This window comes from Passer montanus, unplaced genomic scaffold (assembly GCF_014805655.1).
Source record: "Passer montanus isolate IOZ18808 unplaced genomic scaffold, ASM1480565v1 scaffold83, whole genome shotgun sequence".
Classification (NCBI taxonomy): Eukaryota; Metazoa; Chordata; class Aves; order Passeriformes; family Passeridae; genus Passer; species Passer montanus.
In genome coordinates, this window is record NW_024373590.1 from 2,345,350 (window position 1) to 2,368,063 (window position 22,714).

Sequence of the window (22,714 nt, forward strand, 5' to 3'; positions counted from 1 at the left end):
ACTTTCCAAATTAAAGCAGAAATTGAGAAACTGTGTGCTTATAGTATCTTTAAACCTCCTTAGTTCATTATTTCATCATAATGATAACTAATTATAGTCACCTGCATGCCTGCCAAAGTATATTACAGTCTGCAGCAGTCTTTAAAAGATGCTATTCCCAGAGCCACTTCACAGGAAGTCATTCAGCAAGCCAATTCTAGTAGGATTGTTCATCACCACATGGAGGGATTCAAAGCTGTCTGGAAAGAGAAGCAGCACTGTGATTACCTGCTCTGATGCCACACTAGCAGGCCAGTGACAGCACAGGTAACAGATCTTAGCAAATATTTAGCAAAAGTGAGGCTGAGTGTGTAACCTTACAGATCCTATATAGTGTGGATCTAACACACTTACTCCTAACACACAGCAGCAGTTACACAAGTACTTCATGCTGAGTCCCCTGTAAGGCTACCCTTACAGAAGCTTGTATTGAAGAAGGAATTATGTATCAAGATGTCAAGTTAACCTTCAGAAGTTTAGTGTGTTTGCTATGCAACCACCTCTTGATCACATTTGTATGTTTATTCCATTCATAGTAGTTTTCACATGAAGATTTGAAAACCAGTCAAACATCAGTCTCACCACATCAGTTTTGTTATGTTTACGAGCTGAGTTCCCATATCTAAAGCCAGATGGCAGAATCAACCTTATTTCTGTAAATTAAACTGGACTTGTGAGATTATTCTACCCTAAAAAGAGCTTCTATTTTCAAGAAAAAAGCAGATGCAACAGGAGGCTATCAAAAAACTATGATAAGCAGCAAGAAAAGAGAATTCTTGAACTAATTTTTAAGTTTCATAGTACCTTTAATGCTATTCAGTACCACAGAATAGCATTAAAGAGTACAATTTCTATAAACTGGTGCTATTTGCTGAGAAATTTTATTTGGGAATTGAATTGTTTCTCTGCCATATCTGCTAGTGATTATCTGCCTGTTTAGGGTATGCCAGTTCATTCTGTGTGCTAATGTACAATGTTTAATGAAATGGTTAGACACAAAGAACTAGAGGAGAGAATACTCCTGGCAGTAAGAGATACAGTAAGGAAAAAAAAAGCTTTGGCTGCCTAATGTTTGATTTACAGAACGTGGCACCCAAAATACCTTGTATAACACAGATGTAAAATTCTAAACACTAGGCATTTTAAAATTAAAAACAAAGCTGAAAGGAGACCAACTAGCATTGGTTTGGTGGACTTTTAACCCAGTATGAATGGCATTGCCATCAAAACATCAAAATAAATCAATAGTCAAATCAGATTCCTAGAATCTGAGCCCATAATGAACAGTTCTGCCATATTCAGAGATAGTGGAAATTTAGTATACGACACTGAGAAGAAAAGAAATCCCCAGAAACAATACATTAAGAACCTCAGAAATTCCTCTGTGGAAAGCTAAAATCAGTCTAGTAGCACTGTGTCTTTTCTTATCCTCAGTCCTGAGCAAAGCTCTTAAATGAGCTGTTGTTGCCTGTAGTCTCCAGTGGCCAAAAGAAACTCTCATTTGAGGTGAAACACAAGTAAACAATATGTCTTTCCCTAGAAAAGTATTTCCTCTGACTGCATCTCCAGTTCTCATCTCCTGCCAGTCTGGTTGTAGGATATCACAAAACAAGCTGAATTGGCTGTAACCCCTTCAAGTGTTAAATGAGATTCCAAGACACTACAGTAGACCTCTATCTCCCAACATATGCTTAAAGTCTCCTTTCTGAAGGAGAGGCAGGACAATTAAAGCAGTGCTTCTTCCCAGCTAGCAACTCAGTGTGTGAAAATGGATAGTCTCTGAATATTCCTGCTCAAAACCAATGAATAAAACAAATGAGAAACCAAGATATTTCACAAAATGTACCTTTATTTATTCATTGAAAAATAGTCCTGTACTGCAGCCCAAATGTCCCCCACAGCACCAGTTACCTGCAGGAAACTTGGCACACAGTTTGAAACACAGACAGTGTAGCTGGAAATATCAGCAAAAGGTGGGGAGGGAATAGAGGCAGTGTTGGTACTGAAACACAACGTTAAGGCAACAGGTTATCCAGGCCACCTGAACCCAAGGTAGTTAGTTTTAGTCATCCTCCCTCTTCCCAAGACCACAGACTTCTCATTTGAAGACTAAATTAGTAAATACATACATAGAAAGTGAAGCAATTTAAGAGTAGCTGATTTTCTGACAGAATTGGTTTAATATAATTAATATTTATCCCCATGATGCTTAGGAGCTGCTTGATTCAGAAATCCTAGGATGGTTCATAGCACAGCCATTCATAATGTTATTACTGAAACTTGATTCCTTGAGCCAAGGGCAAATCTTTGCTGTAGTTGATTGTACTGAAAGAGAAACAACAATTTAGAGACCAGACTTAATTACTGAGACAGATTATACAGTCCACTTCCATGTAAAAACTGCTGATTCCTGTCACATCTAAACAAGACTTCTCTAAAGCAATTTGCCTACTTAAAATTATGAACTAACTTTACTCCAGTTTTCAATATAGTAACCATGTACAGGAAAAGACCACATTTGCCATTACCACTTCCTTTATGGAGAATCTTACTTCTCTTTATCTATTTAATCTTCTACCAGGAGAACATCCAGATACAAAAATCAAGGTGGGATTTCTCATATTCATAATTCCTTGCAGGGAAAGCAAAGATAGCACAGGTAAAGGCTATGGAAGTCAGCAGAGAATACTAATGCTCATGCACTATGGGTTCTCAGCAGGTTTGTGGATAGATAACCAACATATAGCTGAATCACCTATCAGAGACAATAGTGGTGTCCTCATGGTCCCCTCACTGTGATTGAAACTCAGTGTATTTCCTCACAAATTTCAGTAATTTTTCAGATGAATTTAAAATCAGCCAAGGGTGGGGTGGAACCCCAAACCACTTTATTATTTTTCCTTTAGAAAGTTAAAAAAATGTCTTTATAAAAACCCTTCAAATCTTCTTCTGCTATGAATGCAAAGAGCAGGCAATTACACTTACAGATGGTTATCTCACATTCAGTACAGATAGTAGCCTTGTAGTCAAAGATTTATATGTTTTGAACATTTAGAAACTCATCTGTAATTTAAATTTATTTGGTCTGCCTTACCAAGTAGACCGTCTCATATAAAGTTTCCACGAATCACTTCCAGATTCTCTTCCCCCACCAGTGTGCTTTTCACCACCTGCAGCAAAAACATTATAAATTAAAACCTATTTTTGGACATTGGAATCTGGACTAATTCCAAGAGGTAAGACATTTTTATAAAACACATGGGGAAAAACTATTCCCTTCCCTTGTCCTATATCTGAAGTAAATTACCACCCCACACAACACACACAGCTAGCTCTCTCATGTTTGATGCAAAAAAATAACTCCCTGGAGTTCGAAGTCTCATCATGGTGGCACTAGAGGACCTTGTTTTAAAAACATTTGTCTCAAGACAAGACAAGAGTACCAGAATGTGCTGGTTCTTGTACTGTTTAAATGGTAAGGTTAATACCTCTTCCACCCCCTCAGTTCCTTAAATATATTTTTTAAAAAGATAAATAAAGGCAAAACTTTTTATTTAAAGACTTTCTCACAAAAACACTATATGCTGTATATCTTATATAAACTTGCCAATATACACAGAATTGCTCAAGATTGTTTTAATTAAAATTTTACACATTTTTCCACCTGGCCATAGATTTAAATACCTGCAGAATATATCTCTGAGTTACATTACTTTGATGGAGGGGAGGAGAAGGAAATAACACATGGAATTTTTAAAAACCTAAGACAGCTATTTTTAAAAGTTTAAATCTAACTACCGCTAGTCAATATCTATTTTCTGCTAAAGCAGTATGATTCAAAATTAACTGTGATTTCTTCACATTCAGTCATTTAAATAGGCAGATTAAAACACTGAAGAAGCACAAGTAACATACCAAAAGCACCTCCAATCTCAGCTCCACTGGTTGGGATGTTAACATTCACAATGCCACAGTCAGATCCCTTTGGCCTACAAAGATAAGGCACAATTCCTCCTTAGGATCAGGAAAGGCTCCCTCCATAAAATGAGGGCTGTAAAATGGTCAACTAGAATTACACAGAGGTTTACAAAAGACGTGAAAGACTGATCTTATGCACCTCAGGAAAGTATAAAAATAATTCAAATTATACCCTAGCCAGCGGAAAATCCTTCCCAAATCCTTGGTAAAGATACTGCTAGAAAGACCTTGTTTTACTTCATTATTCCAGGCAAAAACCTCCTCTTCCTCCTAGAAGAAGCAAATGTCCATGGTTAAGCCATGACTATCCAAAGCAAAGCAATTACAAAGAAGCTCTGTGAGAAAAAACCCAACATACCACAGCCATAATACAAATGCACAGAATGGCACTGGGCAAATACACACGTACCACATCAGCAATACCTCCACTGCTGCACAAAATATAGTCTGCTTTTCAACAGATGTGAACAATATCAACCATGAACACTAACAGAAATGTGTTCCTCTATTCTCATCATAACTCCAGCGCTCTTCACATGAATGCAGCTACACAGTGAGTTGAACAGTGGCTATCTCACAGTGCAGAACAAGAGCTACCACTTCTTGAAGTGCTGGGACAATTGCATAGATGTGACACATGTCTGAGACCTCACTCTGGACTCTACTGTTACCATCCTTGACACTTGTTTCACCACTGTTACTTTACCTTAAATTTTAGCACATACAATATGGGGGCAAATGTCTCAGTGTGGACAATGGGTGCATTATGAGGAAGGCCAGTCACAATGGTTGGTTCAACATAGTTCCCAGGGCGATTTATAACCTTCAAAATAAATAAAAAATAACCAAGTAAGTTCCAATCAGTATCCAGCTCGGTATTAGTGTAGGAAAGGAATCTTTCATGGTCTGACCACTACAGTTGAGACATCAGAAACAGAAGGCCAGGTAGTATGAGTAACTTAAATTTTACTTATTTAAGTATTTAAAATACAGAAGCACAACTTATGTCCACTAAGGATATAATCAAATTGTAAATTCTATCAGCTGAAACTTCCTTTCTCCTACTTGTAGCTACTCAGAATTTTAAAGGTATAAAGAAGTTGCCAATGAAAGACAAAAAGCCCCAGAACAATAAGTCAATGAGAATTAAACATCCTGTGTGACGAAGATGTACATGTGGTTGTCTTGTATCTCCAGTATTTCTTGAAGTTAGATATTGTGAGGGACAGAACTGCAATTTTCCTTTGTTACATGTTCGACATTCACCGTTTACATTGCTTTTTTATTTTCACTATCACTTGCAACTGGGGAGGGGTGTAAGAGTAGCTTTCAAGTAGAATTGCCTTTATCCTGAAGACAGGATTCCAATTCAAATAATTCTCAATCTGACTAACCTAGCATCCTGTAGTGGCTGACAGGACAAGCTGAGGTACAAGCTTGGCCTAAGCCATCATGTTACTGTATTTTTTCCTAGAGCACAAACTGTAGCAGGGAAAACAAAAGTTAAGTCACCTTTCCGCCACAGACCACAGAGCCACCTTGCTGCTTCGCTTGTTCTACTGCATCAAGGAACATTTTCACTGCTTCTTTGGTATGAAGAGGCCCATACAGAGTGTCAGCTAAAAAAAGATTCAGAAGCATACTTTCATCAAAACTGTGTATGTTTGCAAATATTCTTATCACAACATCTTAGAATTAACAGCTTTATCTGTCCAGGATGAGCAGTATTAGCCAGATTCTTCATCTTTCTTTCAGAGTCCGTATTCTAAATGAAACCAGCTATTTCCACCCCCTGGAAAATTGCTCAGATAATTTGGATCTATAATACCTTCAGAATATAAACAGAAAGAAACCAACAACAACTTGTTTCCTAAACCCATGAGATGGAAATAGCTACTTACAATCCCACGGATCACCAATGCGGACCTGGGCATAGGCCTTGGCAAGCTTTGCCACCACCTCATCATGGATGCTTTCATGGAGAAACTAAAACGTGGTAAGAAAGTTGTTAAGACAGCACAGCCTATGTAACTACTCCTGAAGTACTACTGCACTTTGAAGGAGGCTGAATGAAGAATGGAAATAGTGTTGATATTCAGCAAATCCCAAACTTAAAGAGACAGAGGCCAAGACCTCTGAAACAGCACTAACACCAGAAAATTAAGATGTAAAACCTTCATCATAAAGATTTAAAACAAGCCCAGAAACAAAAATCTGTTTTAATTTTACCCCACCTCAGATCACTGTTATCTATATGCTCTGTAAACATTTCAGTTTAGTGTTCTAGAACAAATACTCCAGAAATTTTATTGCTCCACTTTGAGGAATCACTGCCCATCCAATACACCTGAATCAATTAACCCACATCCATTTTGCCTAATATTTACTGAATCAACCCAACTGTGACAAGACAGACACTGATACTATAACACCATTGAACTTGTTGAAAATAATTGGTTAAGAATTAATAACAAAGTAGGTAACACAGACCTCCTTGCTTTGCTGCAATAAAAACACTGAACCAAAATTTGTCGCAGCCACAAGCAAAGCTCTGGCAATGAAAACAGAAATACAGAACTTTGCCAAGTACTATTTTCCTGACTTAAAGCACATTTAGAAATACATACAAAGAAACTGTTTAGAGCTAGAATTACACTGGAATTAAATTATGTTCTTATTTTCCCACCATACCTTTTGTGACAAAACAAAAATGTGTTTCAAGTATTATTTGTTGCTTTTCACAATATTAGGAATCATTAGGCAATTTCTGAATTAAGTTAAAATTCAGAGCTACCCAAACTAGACAATACACATTTACTCACCAGCCTTCTAGCAGTTGTGCACCTCTGACCTGCAGTTCCCACAGCAGCAAATAGAGCAGATGGAATGACTAGGTTCAGATCTGCATCTTCAAACACTTTAAAAAAATCAAAATATGATCATGCTACTGGAGGAAACAGGCAGTTCATAAGATTTAAGATGCTAAACAATATTAGAAACTGACAGGTTGGTCAAGAATCTTTAGGAATAGTTGCACTAGCACAGCATGGTAAGATACAAAGAAACACCTTGAAACTCCTACTATTTCTCCACAGCTGGAATTAAGACACATGCAATTGGACATAACAATAGGTTTGAACTACTGAAGAGAGCTTTTTGCAATAAAGTTTGCAAATAAATCCAGCTTCCTTTTAATTCAGGAAACTACAAGCAATTTCTTGCCATTTCTCCACCTTGTCTGTCTCTCACTGAGGAGTTTATCATCATAAAGTAGCAATCATAAAGTGTATCCATGTGGCCTTGCAAAAAGCACAACTAAAACACACAGGTGTACAGTAATATAAAATGCACAATGAGCTGAACAAATTCATCTGGCTAGAAGACATTGAGATGTTTTATAAAGCTCAAAGGATCCCCAAAATATCACTCAGCTTAAGCAGTCCCAAAAAAGTCTCTTAAGCATCCAAAACCATAACGAAGTTTGGGACAAAGTCCAGCCAAACAATGATTATGTGATCATTCAAAGTCAATTCCAGAAAAAGCAGGACTTTAACATTAAAAAATAAATCATTTTCAAAGCATAAAACAAGTTCATACTCCTGGTTACAAAGGAGCATAGGAAAAAAGAAGGACCTTTCCAAATGTGATTTTCAAAAGAGTAGATGATGTAGCATCACGTTTGTACTTCACAAGAGTATATATATGTAAATAAGCACATTTGTCCAGAATATGAGAAAGGTGAAACCAAAGGCAACAGCACAACAGGACAGCAATTTAGGTATTTATTGAGCTTATATATTCTTTCCACCATGTTGCTCAGCTTTACAGTATTAATGTTGTTTTTCTAGGAACTGTATCATACCCTAAGGTACTTAAACCTGAAAAATGTGCTACTGAAATAAATACCTGTATGCTTGCCTTTCAAGTATCATAATTATCCTAGACTTATATATATGTACTTATACTCTAAAATGCTAAAAGTATAGCTAAAAGTAGTGTTCACGAGATTACATATAAAAGAGCAGTCAGGCATTCAAACAGGCTTCCCAGGGAAATGGTGGAATCATTATGGATGGAAGTAACCAGAAGTACTTGGACGTGGCACTTGGAGACATGGTTTAGGGATGAATATGCTGGTGCTGGGTTAAGAGCTAAAGTCAATCTTAAAGGTCTTTCCCAGCCTTAATGATTCTACAACTAAAACTATCCCAAATTCAAACTTATTTAGTTTAGCATTGTCCACAACCCAGTATTGAAGCTTACTGCTTCTCTCCTTCAATTTTCCTTTTCAACACTGACTACTTAAAAGACCTTGGGATCTCAATTTTCGTCTTAAAACACTGCTGCCTCCACAATACAAAAGACAGAAAAACCCCACAACATTCTATTATTCTACGCAAACTATATGCACTTTTAAAAAGCCATGGGGGGGCAGGGGATGACCAAATAAAAGAAACAGAAAAAAAGTGAGAATTAGCTATGAGCATTTTCATGCTAGCTTCCAAATATCATCTATGGGACTAAATTTCTACAGTGCATATTACCAATAATGGCATTGTTTCCTCCCAATTCCAGCAGGCTTCGACCTAATGAAAAACATAAAATAAGTTACGCCATGGGAACGTGTATTCACTGTACCTCAGCCAGTGAGGCTACCTCAAACTAGAGCTAAGCGTCACGAACCATACTTTTAAAAATAAACAAAACATTTTAGAGAACACAGTCTAGCCAAAGCAGAAAATTACACCACACACTACATCTATCACATATTGTGAAGATACCTGAACAGCAGTTAGGGCACAAAGAAGTTTAAAAAGATACACAAAAAAATAGCACTGGAAAGAAAAAAAATTGAAACAGGAAAAAAGTTGCAGCATAAATAGTATGACACAGATAAAGAATAAGGTCCTACAAAGATCAAAATGCACACAAAATTTAACTGAGCTCGTTCATTTCCCTGGCAACTGTTTATCTACAATCTGAGACAAAAATCACAATCTGCATCTGGGTGAATATTTGCTATCTGTTCTGGTTTCTGGGGAGCTTTTTTACACTTGCATGAACTTCAAATGTATAAAACAAAAAAAAACCATGTTTGCAAGGTGCTGCTCATAAACGAAGAAGTAAGAATCCAGCAGCTGAGATTCTTGCCTGTACACTTTTAAATATTTGCAATAAAAACAGCACCTCAAAAATCATCACTATATTTACCAGTAGTAAAAGGTGAGGGGGAATGTATTCATGTATTCTTTTCACATTGCTAAAAGACCATAAGCCCTGGTTGTTCACCCTAACAATTTCCATACAATTAAACACTAATGAACACCACTAAGGAACACCACCACACCTCTCCCCAGATTAACTGTAGGACTATGGATTTGTGGATAAACTAAAAAAAAATCTGAATTGTAACAGAGCTAACTGAAAAATGCCGTATGTATCTACGAGCAGTTTCAAACCCCTATTTATTCAAGACAAAAAAAAAAGGTAACACAGCTGAAAACTGTGTTACTGTTATTTTTAAATCTTACTTGGCACCACTGCCCTCACCAAACATAGAAAGAAATAGAGAAGAAACCACACACTCACCAAATCTCTCCTGAACCATAAGTGCTACTTGTTTGCCCACTTTTGTGCTGCCAGTGAAAGATAAGAGGTCCATTCTCTCATCTCTTGCCATTGCTGTCCTGCACAATGGGACACAAAGCAAAGTTCAACAGAAGACATGCAGACAGAAAAGCAGCTTGCACCTTCCATATATATCAGCTTCAAGCAGGGAAGGCTTTAAAGCCAGAGACATTTCTTTGAAACATCAGGCAACTGAGCTAAAGGCAGGAAAGCTTCTCCTTTGCCAGAAAAAAAGGAACAAAGCTGTTTCCATCCCCCTTTTCAGGCCAAAAAAGTATCATCTGTAGTAACACTGACATTCAGTCTAAAGTATAGAGTGAGATTAGTTCCAATTGTTATGATCCATAAGAAAACACGCAAATCTATGACTTTTCTAACGCTTGCCATATGTTTTGCCTTCTCTTAAAATACTCAAAAGATCTATCTGAATATACATTTGTACTGGTGATTTCCTCATTGTAAAAATCAAACAAAGTGATTTGGATTGTACAGCTTCCAAGCACAGGTACACATCTATGAGCAAATGCAGAGTCCTGCACGAGCATGGAAAAGGGGAATTATTCTCCTCCACAACTAATCTAAAAAACAAATTCACTATACATTGAAAACTCTCATGAAAACTCCCCTTGCCATGTTCTCAAAAACATGGCAAGGGGAACCTAATATTAGCTGTACTCTTTAGGTGTAAGCATATGCAGAAGTGGAATATAAACTTAGTCATGCCTCTTCATTAAATATCCAACAAGTTCTTTGTTTGCAGCTGATCTCACAATAGCAAGTAGACATATGTATTATATTTAATGCAGGGCCAGAGTTTCAGACCAGCTGATAAAAATCATGGCAACATGTGCATTCCTGCAGACTAGAATAATTTCACAAGAAATATCTCAAAGAATATTTTTTTAGCTTTTATAAAGGTTCACAAAACACAAGAAATATTACCTACCCAATGTCTGCTCCACCACAAACCAGAGAGCAGATTGCTCCAGGCAACTTGTTATCCTCCAAGACTTTTGCAATTATCCTGGAATCAAAGATGTAAAAATGTTAGATTTCTGACAAGTGCAAATGGGGAATTAACCATTAGAACTGTCTGGGGGTTTTGGTGGTTTGGGGTAATTGTTCTCAGGAGTTAATACTAGATCTACAAGACTTAGTAATTACATATTTTAAGGGGACTACTTTTATTTTGCATTTTTAAATAAGTGTTATTGGTAATGCAGTAAATATTTAAAATGTTAATATAAAGTAACAATAAACTTAAAGGAAGTATCACTGTGAAATTTATTCTTTGGAGAAGTTCTCCTTTTTATTGAGATGAAGATCAAAGAAACCAGAACTCACTTTGTAACAGCAACACTAACAAGGGATGTTGTAGGAGCACCCTTCCTAGAAAGGGAGAAAAAAAATTACATTATCTTCTTATTTTTTTCAATTCTTTAAGAATAATAAATAATTCAAATAAGCAATTTTTAGGGTCTCTGATCTACAGCACACTTTGGTTAGGCTGGTTTTCAGATGTGAATTAAGACAGGAACACAAGCATTTCCTTCTGCAGCGGAGGGAGCATTCAGAACTTCTACTGAAATCCATGTGGACAAGGACTAGGCCAGACTTTGGAGTGAAGGAGGCAGATGAAAGCAAAGTAGGAGATAGGAGAGAAAGTAAAGCCATTTATTTAGATTTTAAATCCTAGTTGTACCAACTTGGAATATATTAACTACCACTGCTGCAAGCCCTCACTCTGGGTTCCTTATTCACAGGCCATTTGGCTAAGTCCTGGATAAATCCGCACCACAGTACCTCAACAAAGAGGTTACCACAAAATTAAAAAAAGCTCTGACTAAAAATAAAGAGAATTTAAGCCTACATTAGATAGAATCAAATATCCAGAAACACCTGACACTCACAATAGCAATTTCATGCCTGGGTTAATAGCTTTCCAATTTAAAAATACTGTTAGCAAGGTGGACAGCTAGATCTTACCAGAGGCAAGCATTTCCACAGATCATTGCAATTGCACTGTTCCACCCATAAACTGCCACAGGGAAGTTGAAGGCCGTGATGACTCCCACCAGCCCAACGGGATTCCACTGCTCTATCAGGGCATGGCCAGGTCCTGAAAGCAAAGCCACAACATAATGCAGTTTTTATCCACTTAATGTTTGGAGTTTCTCTAAAAAGGGAAAATATGTAAGCAAGAAACCTAGCATCACTCTTCAGCCCACCACAGCCTTAGCTGGCGAAGAGCTGTGTTATCTGTGTTCTGCAGCTTACCTGATGGATCAAGTTTAGCTAGATTGTGCGAAAACATGAAATCTTGAAAAAATATTAAGTGATTCTGACAACATGAAGTTTTATTATTTTAGCTATTCAGTTAACATAATGATGACTTGTGGTGATCAATAACTGACAAGGAGGTCTCTCCTTTCCAAATACACCTCAAAACTTTTCACATACTTGTTTCTACCACCTTTCATCAATAAAGAAATCAAAGAGAATCTAATGCTTCAAAGAACAGAGAAAATGGATGGACTGACCTGCTTATCTGTCATTTCATAAGGTACTTCAATAGCTGGCACTACTGCCCACCACATCTATTCCTAAAGCTCCTTAAATAACACACAGAACAGAGATCTTGATGCACAACAAGACCATATAGTTAAGTTACACCTCCATATCTTCATTTCTTTAAAGAAAAAGAAAACCCAAACAAACAAACAAACAAAAAACTCCACAAACAAAAAAAATAGCCAAAAAAACCCCAAACAAAACAAAACCAACACATACTTACTTTCTGAAGGCAAAATAGGTCCACCAATCATTCGGGACAAACCAACAGCATAGTCACAGACATCAACATACTCCTGCACTTCCCCAACACCCTCAACAAAAATCTTTCCCATTTCCAAAGAGACCTGAAAAAATTCAGAGTAAGACAAACTTTTTTACAAAATTCCCTTGGATCCCTAATATATTTTGTCTCCCCTTAATGTCAGGTGTATCTACTCACCAAGAAAGATTTTAACACGCACTTTTTCATTAGAAGAGATTCACCTCTTCCCCAGTTATTCAGAACTTAAAGAAACAACACACTAGACAACTGGACAAGGGTCATATCCCAATACAATGGGAAGAAATTAGAAAAGGAAATTAATGGAGAAAATTAAAAAAAAAAACTACTGAAAGGAGGGCCCAACACTAATGAGGTTCATATGTTTAGATCAACAACACCTTGCATTTACATCAGCAGGCTTGCCTACATTGTGGGCCAGGCAAGGAACAAGTTGGAAAAGAGGGATTACTCTGCTCCATGAAAATAAAACAGCCACTAACATTTTTCATAAGCAAACTACTAATTTTACAACATCTCAAAGCAAATTTGAGAGATTTCATTTGCAGACACTGCTGAAAATGCTCATACATGTTTAGTATTTTAGTAACCTGGGATGTTTAGAATTAATTTATCCAATTTATCTGAAGTTGATCTTAAACTACATCCTTCTCTTAAAATTATGTTAGATTTACTCAGTTGAAATATATCAGTGAGAATAAGCTGGTTTTTGAAGATATCATCATCCAAAAATGAGAACTTTTGAAAATTTAGGAACTGAGAAATCACCTACTTATCTCCACTCAGTTTTGTGGTCATGCTCTGACAGCCAGGTGTGGACTTCATGCACATATCACCTGCCACTTTACACTGATGACTACTTTAAAAAGGCTGTTAAATGAGGAATCGAGTTCAAAGGATTTCTACAGGATCTTTGACTCCATGTGAAAGTTAACATAAAGATGACTAACTGTATTTCTACGATGCCTGTGGGCATCTCAAGACAGAAGGAACTGTCCCTATCTGTGACCAAAAACAGAGCAGCTTCCGGCATATTTACTAAGAAACACAGCAGTGGGTCTGTAAGTGCAGTAGAAACATCTGGATACTTCACCAGGGCATAGCAAGGTGAGGCTGGAAATTTCCTACAGCATATGAGAAAGATGAGTTTCTATACAGTTCCTTTTTACATATCCTAAAGCCAGGCAAAGTCCTAAAACCTGAATACCTACTGGACTTCTTTCACCCTGAAATTCATCCTAAATCCTAGCAGAGCTGAACACACATATTATCTGTTTGGGAAAACTAAGAAAATATTGCAAGAAGCCATAAGTTTTGGTCAAGGAATAGAGAACAAACTTCTGTCTGTCCACACTCATCAGGGAAGCTCTATGTTTTTGAATACAGGAGTACGATAGCACACTAACTCCACAACAGAAACTGTGCTGAGGAGACAACATCAAGGGAAACAGCAGAACAAAGTTCTGAAGGTTAACAATATGGGCTTGACTGCACATGGAGTTATTCACTGACAGCTGTTTCTGAACAGCAGCACAGACAGGCAAGCCCTGCAAAAGGAAAGTGGAAGTTCCCCACTTGACTCCTTTTCTTCCCTAGCAAGAAAAGGAGTAAAGCAAGAATTTTAAAGGAATGGTCCTTCAGCCTTTATGTCCTGTACAGCACTGCAAGATCATCTCATTAAGACCATCTCAACTTCTGAAGCGTCATATTTCCACATGTCACTTGGCACAATCCTGCAGATCACCAGAAAGAGCTCAACGTTAAAAGCTCTGTATTAGAGGAAAGTATTTTTCAAGATACTTTTAGGATTAGGAAGTGCCCTATCTGACAGACAGGAGAGAAAATAGCAGGGCAACAGTTGTATCACTCATCCCAGAGAGGCCCATAATAAGTTTTCTTTTCCTATTACAAAATGTCAATTCACAGAATATCCCGAGCTCAAAGGGACCCATAGAGATCAAGGCCAGCTCCTGGCCCAGCACTATCTCCAGGAATCACACCATATGTCTGAGAGCATTGTCCAAATGCCTCTTGAACTCTCTCAGGCTGTTGCTGTGACCACTTCCCTGGGGAGCTTGCTCAGTGCCCAACCACCACAAAAGGTGAAGAACCTTTTGTTAACAAGTAATCAAATTCTCAGCTGACACAACTTCATTCCATTTCTGTGCTATAATAATTTTTAAACTTTTTTCTTATTTTTAGAATTAAAACCTAATTAGGCAAGCTAACGGAACTAACAGCAATTACTTAACAATTACTAAGGTTAGAATTGCAGAGAAAACTTAGTATTGCTGAAAAAAAACAGTTTTGACATACCCCTCATCCTCATTCCCTGCTCTCCCCCCCAAAAAAAAATGTAGGCTACTTCTGAAAATACTTTACCAAGCTTCCTAGAACTTTGATTTTTTGTCTCAGGGCATCACCAATCTGTCGCACTATTTCTCCACGTTTAGGAGCAGGGATCTAGTCAAAACAAAACAGAAGAATCTATGTGAGATTGAAAATCTGTAACTTCTGCTGCATATATATTGCTAGTTTTCTGTCCTTGTAATAAGCAATCACTGATAGCTGTGCTTTTTTTTATCTTCCCAAGACACTGTTACTTGTTCATTTTTATCATGTGCACTGCTTTACAAGAAACTGTTTCCTACCTCAGAGACTGATAACAGTGCAAACATTTTGTCTGTTCAAAACTTCAGTTTCACTGACTATTGCCCAAAGCATTCAGATGCTTTGCTAGTTCTCTTACTTCTGTTCAACTATATTACCTGCAATGCAACCAATGAGCTCCACCTCAAGAAATGAGCACTTTTAGGAAAAGTGCACTTACTGGTTTCTGAGCCTTGAAGTGTACTTAATACCATGCTTTCAAACTCTCTTTCAGTTTGACATTTACTTTGTTAACAGAAATTAAGACACATAGAAACCTCAATCATGAAAATATTAAGCTTATACACCAACTTTTAATATCCTTTTTTAATGGGGTATCAGTATGGTAAATAATAATCAATAGCCAAGATCAATTTGCAAACCATATGCAAAAGGATTTACAGGTTTAAAACAGCAGTTCCCTGTAAAAACAAGACTGAGGAGAAATGCATAAACCATGCAAGCATATCTCTTTACAGGCAATATCTTTCAAATAAGCTCATAACAAACAACAAAATTCACAAATTTAAGAATGACTTTGAGAAAAAGACTTCAAGAAATATTTGATGTATTGATTCTTTACCTGTTGGATTGCTTCCAGATTACTTTCAAACATGTTATGAGTTACCAACATTATACTCACAAATTGTAACAAAAGAACACATACTAACATATCCTGAGGAAGCTGGTTTGTTCATCCTAAACTTTGTTGTCTTCAGACAAGATAAACTACTTTGCTGGCTAAAACATAGAGTGCACATCACCTTCTGAAATCCAGGTTTCAGCTTCTACCAAAGAAACAACAGGTAGCTGCAAGAACCAATCCATCACAAGAATGGGTGCTGGCTGGACACAGCTCGTAGAGCTGCATGAGGAACTACAGCTTGCTAAGGAAAAATAGCTTAGCTATTATATACAACATAACACAAATGCTTTTGAACCACTCAGTTGTTCTGTGAAATACCAAGACAGCAGGTGAACCAAAACCCCCCATGTTTATAACCAGCAGTTCTTCCTCACACAAGGAGAACAAGATCAACACAAGTTACACCTCCAAATACTCCACAGAGCTCTCCCAGAAGAGGGGGCAGCAGGAAGTGAAACATGCACAGGTATAGTTTACTTGCTACAAGGTTTCTGAACTTCACTAGACTGTTGGCAACAGCTATGGGGCACAAGCCTTGGTAAACCTGCCAGGGTTTTCAAAACAAACATATCCCACAAGTCAATGTCCTCATCTTTGTACCCCAATGTATCACACACAAACCCTACCTGGGTTTGTTTCTTGAGGTCTCCATTGCAGATTTTTGCTCTAACGCACCACACATAGTATGAACACATTTTTACACCTTCACCATCTGTCTCTGCCAGAGATCTGTAATAAAAGTTTCCATTAACTTACATCAGCCCAGACCTTCCATGCCTCTTTAGCCTTCTTTACCGTTTCTTCATAATCCTCCAAATTACCCTACATGAAGAAGCACATCAAAGTTAGGAAAATCAAACCCCCAAAGAAATGCCACAAAAAAGTTTCTCATCCAAGTCAAGATATTTTTTATAGCGTACTTGCACTACAGGATACCACTTTTATAGGATGCTTGTAACTTGACACAATTTGGATCCAATATGACAAGTTGTCTGAAGTCACTGTCAATGAAAAGCACATGTGCTGCCAAAATTTAAAAAAAATAACCAAAAAAAAAGCCACCCAAAAAATGAAAAGCAAAACAAACAAAAAAGAAAAGAAAGAAAAAAAATCTACAAGCAGAAATTTTCGTTTGGGTGTTGGAGGAAGCTCCATATAGAATAATGGTTTTATATATGTTTGTATATATACATATATACACACACATATAAATAAGTCCTACTCCATCAGCATCACTGGATATCAAGGGCTTGTTGAGTCCTAATACACAAAAGGAGTAGGTTAATACAATAGTGCTATTCTTACAGTAAAAACATTCACAAATTTACCACTTGAATGTCATGTTGCTCTCCTTCCTAGTTCCTCCCAGGCCACTCATCCCTACTAAATAGGCACAATCTGCTCCTATTCTGCAACTTCGCTAAGAACAAACGAAAAGGGAAGGGAGGAGCCCTTGCTCTTCCCAACAATGCTCGCAAAAGTGCGAGGCAGAGGGCTGGAGAGACAAGAAGTTAGGGGAAAAAAAAAAAAAAAAACTCTTCCCAACAATGCTTGCAAAAGTGCGAGGCAGAGGGCTGGAGATACAAGAAGTTAGGAAAAAAAAAAAAAAAAAGAAAAAAGGGCAAACAGACTGTTTTTCTTTCCAGGAAAGCCACAGGCATATTGCCAGCAGTAGGCCCTGGCTGCGACGAGCTCCAGTGGCCGTCCTGGACTCAACATCCCCTGGACCCTGAAGTGGTGCCGGGAGGTCCGGGCAGGGGCAGCGCCCAAAGCATGGCCCCAGCACGGCTCGCTCGGGTGACAGGGCCCGCGGAGCTGCTCCCGCCCGTCCCGCCGCGCCGCTGCTGCCCCCGGCCGCTCTCACCTGCCGGACGCTGGCGATGGGCTCGTTGTTGGCGGGGCAGTACGTGGTCACCACCTAGAGCAGGACGGCAGCGGTGAGCGGCGGGGCCCCTTCACCCGGGGCGCGACCCCCGAGGCCCCGCCGCCCCCGCCCCCGCGCCCCCCGCACCTGCCCGCGGCCGGGCCGGGCCCCCTTGAGCGGCCCCCGCGCCGGGCCTGACCGAGCGCCCCTGACCGAGCCTAACCTGGCCCCCTGACCAGGCCTCCCCCGCCCCGCACCGGCAGCGCAGCTCGGCCTGTGTGCTGTCCCCAATCTGCCCACACTCTGCTTCTTTTCAAGAAGGGATGACTGAGATGGGACCTCATCAATGTCTATGAGTATCTGAATGGAGGGTGGGGGGGTGGCAAGTGGACAGAGCCAGGCCCTGGTCACTGGTGCCAAGCAGCAGGTAGAAGACACTGGTGAATGACAAGTTCCATTTGAACTCGAGGAAGAATTTTCTGTGCAGGTGACTAAATCCTGGAACAAATTGCCCAGAGAGAGTTGGAGTCTCTCTCACTAGAGATACTCAGTAACCATCTGGATGCAAATCTGTGCCATGTGCCCTGGGATGACCCACTGTGCTCCCTTACAATACGATCCATTCTGTGATTCTGCGTGATTCCATATGCCCTTCCAGAGCTGCAGGGGCAGAGGCACCCCCAAGTCAGGTGTTTCTAATTACTGCAGAAAATAAGAACGGGTGCATCAAAACAAGGGAAAAAACCTCTAGCTACCTTTACACTACAAATAGTTATATGTGGGAGTATGCACAATTCTTTCCATTCTCCAATACCATGTTTGAATGTCAGTTAAAAAATTCAGTGTCTTTGGCTTCTGAGCCAGCCACTTAATCTACATGCCAGTTTGTGAAGTTACAATATTTTTCTTTCTCATATCCAGGACTAACACACTTACTTGATATGCAAAACTGGAAGTGATTTCTATTCCATATTTTTACTGTAATTACACTTCAGTGGCTTTGAAAATTTAGATGAATCACTGTGATAATTAAATATTATTTGTTTTCAGGAATCCAATATTTTCTGAATGACCAAACCAATGAGGAATAAACCTTGATACTAAGATCTAAATATCTCAGCACATACTTATAGCATAGAAAATAAATGTCACTGCTCTCAAGAATGCCATTTTTTATTTTTTAGTTTTCCACAACTACACACTTTTCCTTAATGTGAATTACATTAACTATAAATAATAATTTGCTCATTAAGAAATGGTTGGTCAAGTAATTTTTTTTTTCAAATGAAAAATATTTTTGGATGATATAAACAGATTAGGAATAAAAAAAATAGTCTTGGCAAGGTTCAAGAGCTGGCTTTGCCTTTGGCTTTGCTGCATGCAAAATCTGTGGAAATGGAAAATGTGGAAAATGTGTTTGGACACTATAAAACTTGTATCAAAAAGGTAGCAATGCTTTCTTTCTGCAGACCTTCTCCTTCTTTGTCCTTATATACCTTTATGTGATCAAACAGGTGTTTCACAACCACATAGCTGCAACCCATGCATTGTGTTCTAGCAAGAAAGTAGGACTCTCAGGGCAGTAGCAGAGGCATGGGAACTGAGTTTCAGTTCCACAGTCTCTTCTCATCACCATAAGCAGGCAGTTCTCTAGCAACAGCTGCACACAGCTATTGGTGCAGTAGCTACTGGTTGAGCCACAGAGAAAATCTGAAACCCTGCCTGACTTGGCTCTGTTCACATTTTTTGGTCTAGAGCATCCAAGCAGAAGAAAATATCACTGTCATAGGTGGTGCCAAAGTCCTTTCCGCAGGGACCTGGGGACGACTTGTCTGCAAGCAGCCAGTGATCATGACGCAGGGCTAACTGTACAAGTCACATGGGAATTAACCATCCACTGCTGGAAGATGTGCTTAGATCGACATTCCACCTTAGTGCGGGGCCTGAGCTTTTTTCTTCCTGCTGTGTCCACTCCAGGTCCACATCTTAATCAGATATGTTTTCAGAAGCTGCATGCACAACAGGGGTGTGAATCCAGGCCAGTGTCTGAAATAAAGAACAAACACAATGTGTGCTCTGTCCCACAATTGCAGAGCAAGGCTAATCACGGAGTTTGCAGGATATAAAAACATTGTGCAATAGCTAGATACATGGAGGTGGGAGTGGGAGGAGAAGCCCCGCATCACACTACTGTATGTAGGTTTTTTCTATTTGTTCTACATGGGCATCCTGAGCTTGATATTTTTAATCTTTATTAGTCAGAGTTTTAGAGAGAAATTATCTGTCTATGGTAAATTTACTTTGCTTTGCGATAATGCTAACATGACAATTTGCATTCTCCTTAACTTAGATGTGTTGTATCCACTGCTGAAAGCGCATATTGAAATTTGTGATATTTAAAACTGGTCATAAAACATTATTCTGCTATAAGGTTATAATTAAGGTTGCTCAAATGTTCACCACAAATAAAGCATTCAAACAGATATGAAAACATTAATTTCAGTGATGTTTGTGAAAGTTGGTAGTTATATGTCTTCATCTAGCCCATCAAAATTTCCTTCTTTCCAGATCTGGTCAGCTGAGCATTGTCACAGGAGTTCTTGGCTCCAGCTTAGGGTCAGAAACATTGTAGTCAAAGGGGTTTTGAAAGGGAGGCAGTTCAACAATATCCCAGTCATGAGACGCTGAATCCTATGAAACTGTGCTCCTGGGTTCTGCATTCACTACAGGGCTCTTCAGATGTAGTTCTTATTTACTCTTTACCTATTTTCTCATCTGTAGGAAAAGGTACTTACATCTTTAAAGCAATATCCAAGGGGCAGTACCTGGACACAATGAGGATGAAGGCCAAATGTCCATGTTTAGGAAGTCCCAGAGCCTTTACACTTTTGTGAATATAGAACAGCTTCAACACAGTACAAGCAATTCAAACAAGAGGAGTGAGGAGAAAAGGAGGAAAGCTTCCAAAAATATGCTTAAAATTTTACTTCCTTTCACATATTTTTACAGCATGACAGAGCCTTGCCTCGAAGCAGCAGGCTCCTCTGTCCTGTTCACATGACTGTGATTTCAGTTAATTTTCAGAAGGAACTGTGTATTTTTCTCAGTGGGAGTACATAAGGAATTCAAAGAACTATAGGGATTCATGCTCTCAAAATAGTCAGACCTACAGGGGGGAAAGCAAACAACATAATGTCTCTCTTGACCTGGGATATTTCAAATCAGTGCTTTTCACTTTTGTAGTTTGTCAGCTACTCATACTTTGAAGTTTCCTATTTACACAGAACTGAAAGTGATAACTGTCAGAAATCACTTCAATCCTAAGAAATAGGTGTATATGTTGTATATCCCATAAAGACAATGGTTTGAGGGTTTAGGAAACAACAACAACAAACCCAACAAAGTATCTTGTCATGTGCACAATGCAAGAAGGAATTTACCATGCTCAAAACCAGATTTTGCATATTTAGCTCCCAGTTACAGTGCAATGGGCATTATAATACTATCTGGCAACAATCAGCAATGACTCAATACAAGAATTGGTAAGAAGATCACTTAGGTGGGATTTGAGGCTGAAAAGGTAGTTGGTTCAGCAACAACCGCTGCACTCTGGCTTGTCCTCTTTGCATGTTGTCCATGCACGGGTAACCAGAGAGTTGCAGTTATTCCATTTAAAATGAAAGCATTCTTGGGTGCAGCTTGATGACCTATACCAAAACAAGTTCCTCTACCTTTTATATAGCCATTTTTACCTGCAGAAAGCAGTTTAGAAAGTAAATGACCATCATTAGAACCATTTAATCTCTAAGGAAATGGAAATCCAGATAAATTGTTTCACACACTAATGAGGGAAATCCCTTTGGACTTAAGTTTCATCTGGTATTTAGCCCTCAGGCCTTGCTACTATATCATTATCATGTCCCATTGTGTTATAGCTCTAGAGTTCTCATACAGGCTGCAACTGTGCTAAAAGCACTTTCTTCTTTGCAAATAACAGGCTCTTAGTAATGTAAAAACAACTGGCAAACCCACCTTGCACACTTGGCTTCTCATGGGAGTTGAGATTACACCCATCTTTATGGTGTAATATGGGTGGAATAAATGGTGATCAATTATGTATTTTACTCAGCCTGGCAGCCTGTATTTTACTCCCCAGCTGGGCTCTGCCAGGGATCGATACTGGGCTCCACACTGTTCAACATCTCCATAAACTGTCTGATGATGGGATTTAAAGCACCTTCTCTAACTTGACTGCTGATGCCAAATTGGGTCCTGAGGTGAATCCATCAGAAGGGAGAGCCATCTTAGACAGAAACCCTGACAGGCTGAAGAAATGGGCAGGAAAGAACAGAGTGAAGACAAGTGTAGAGTCCTGCATCTAGGAGATAATCAAAGAACCCAGGACAGACTGGGTGGTGGGGGAAAATCCTTGCTGAAAGGGATCAGAGGATCTTGATGGACAGCAAGCCAGACATGATTCAGAGCTGCACTGCAGCAGCAGCGGCAAAAGGCTAGAGAACCTGCCCCATGAAGAAAAACTGAAGGCTTTAGGTCTCTTCTCCAGGGACAAGAGAAGGCTCAGAGGGGACCTAATCAATTATTTGAGTACTTCTGGGGCATCTACAAAGATGATGGAGGCTCTCTTCACCAAGTGCTACATCTAGAAGACAAAGGGCAGTGATACAAGTTGCACTGGGTGAGTTTTCATCTTGAGGTAAGAAAGACATTTTTTACAACAAGAACAATCACTGGAACAACCTCCCTAGGGACGTGGTAGAGTTCCCATTGCTGGTGGCTTTCAAGGCACAATCAGATGCAGTGCTAAGTAATCTCTTGCGGGTTCCCTTTTCCACAAAGGACTTAATGATTTTCCAAGGTCCCTTCCATGATTCTCTGGTATATGTGGGCTGTGTTGTTCCAGAGTCCAATATATGAGCAATGGAGAGAAGAACAAGGAGAGGTGCAAAAGAAGTTAGAACATATTTTAAAAATTCTGATGGATTTGACATATATTTTGAATGATGCTGAGAACTAGACCACATGGGAGGGGTAAAAA

At 39.0% G+C, this 22,714-nt stretch overlaps 1 protein-coding gene across 1 annotated transcript; it reads right to left on the reverse strand.

Annotated features, from left to right (window-relative positions):
• Positions 1 to 1,868: 1,868 nt before the first annotated feature.
• Positions 1,869 to 18,281, reverse strand: ALDH7A1 (aldehyde dehydrogenase 7 family member A1). The gene is made up of 19 exons (XM_039733132.1): positions 18,270 to 18,281; positions 17,806 to 18,156; positions 17,659 to 17,712; positions 16,551 to 16,616; positions 14,882 to 14,962; positions 12,440 to 12,563; positions 11,632 to 11,764; positions 10,990 to 11,034; positions 10,592 to 10,669; positions 9,607 to 9,704; positions 8,562 to 8,603; positions 6,840 to 6,934; positions 5,919 to 6,003; positions 5,530 to 5,636; positions 4,724 to 4,840; positions 4,190 to 4,287; positions 3,955 to 4,028; positions 3,134 to 3,209; positions 1,869 to 2,364 (listed from the first exon to the last, which is right to left on the reverse strand). The coding sequence occupies exons 1-19, from the start codon at positions 18,279 to 18,281 to the stop codon at positions 2,310 to 2,312; spliced, it is 1,791 nt and encodes a 596-aa protein (XP_039589066.1). The 3' UTR covers positions 1,869 to 2,309.
• Positions 18,282 to 22,714: the final 4,433 nt, after the last annotated feature.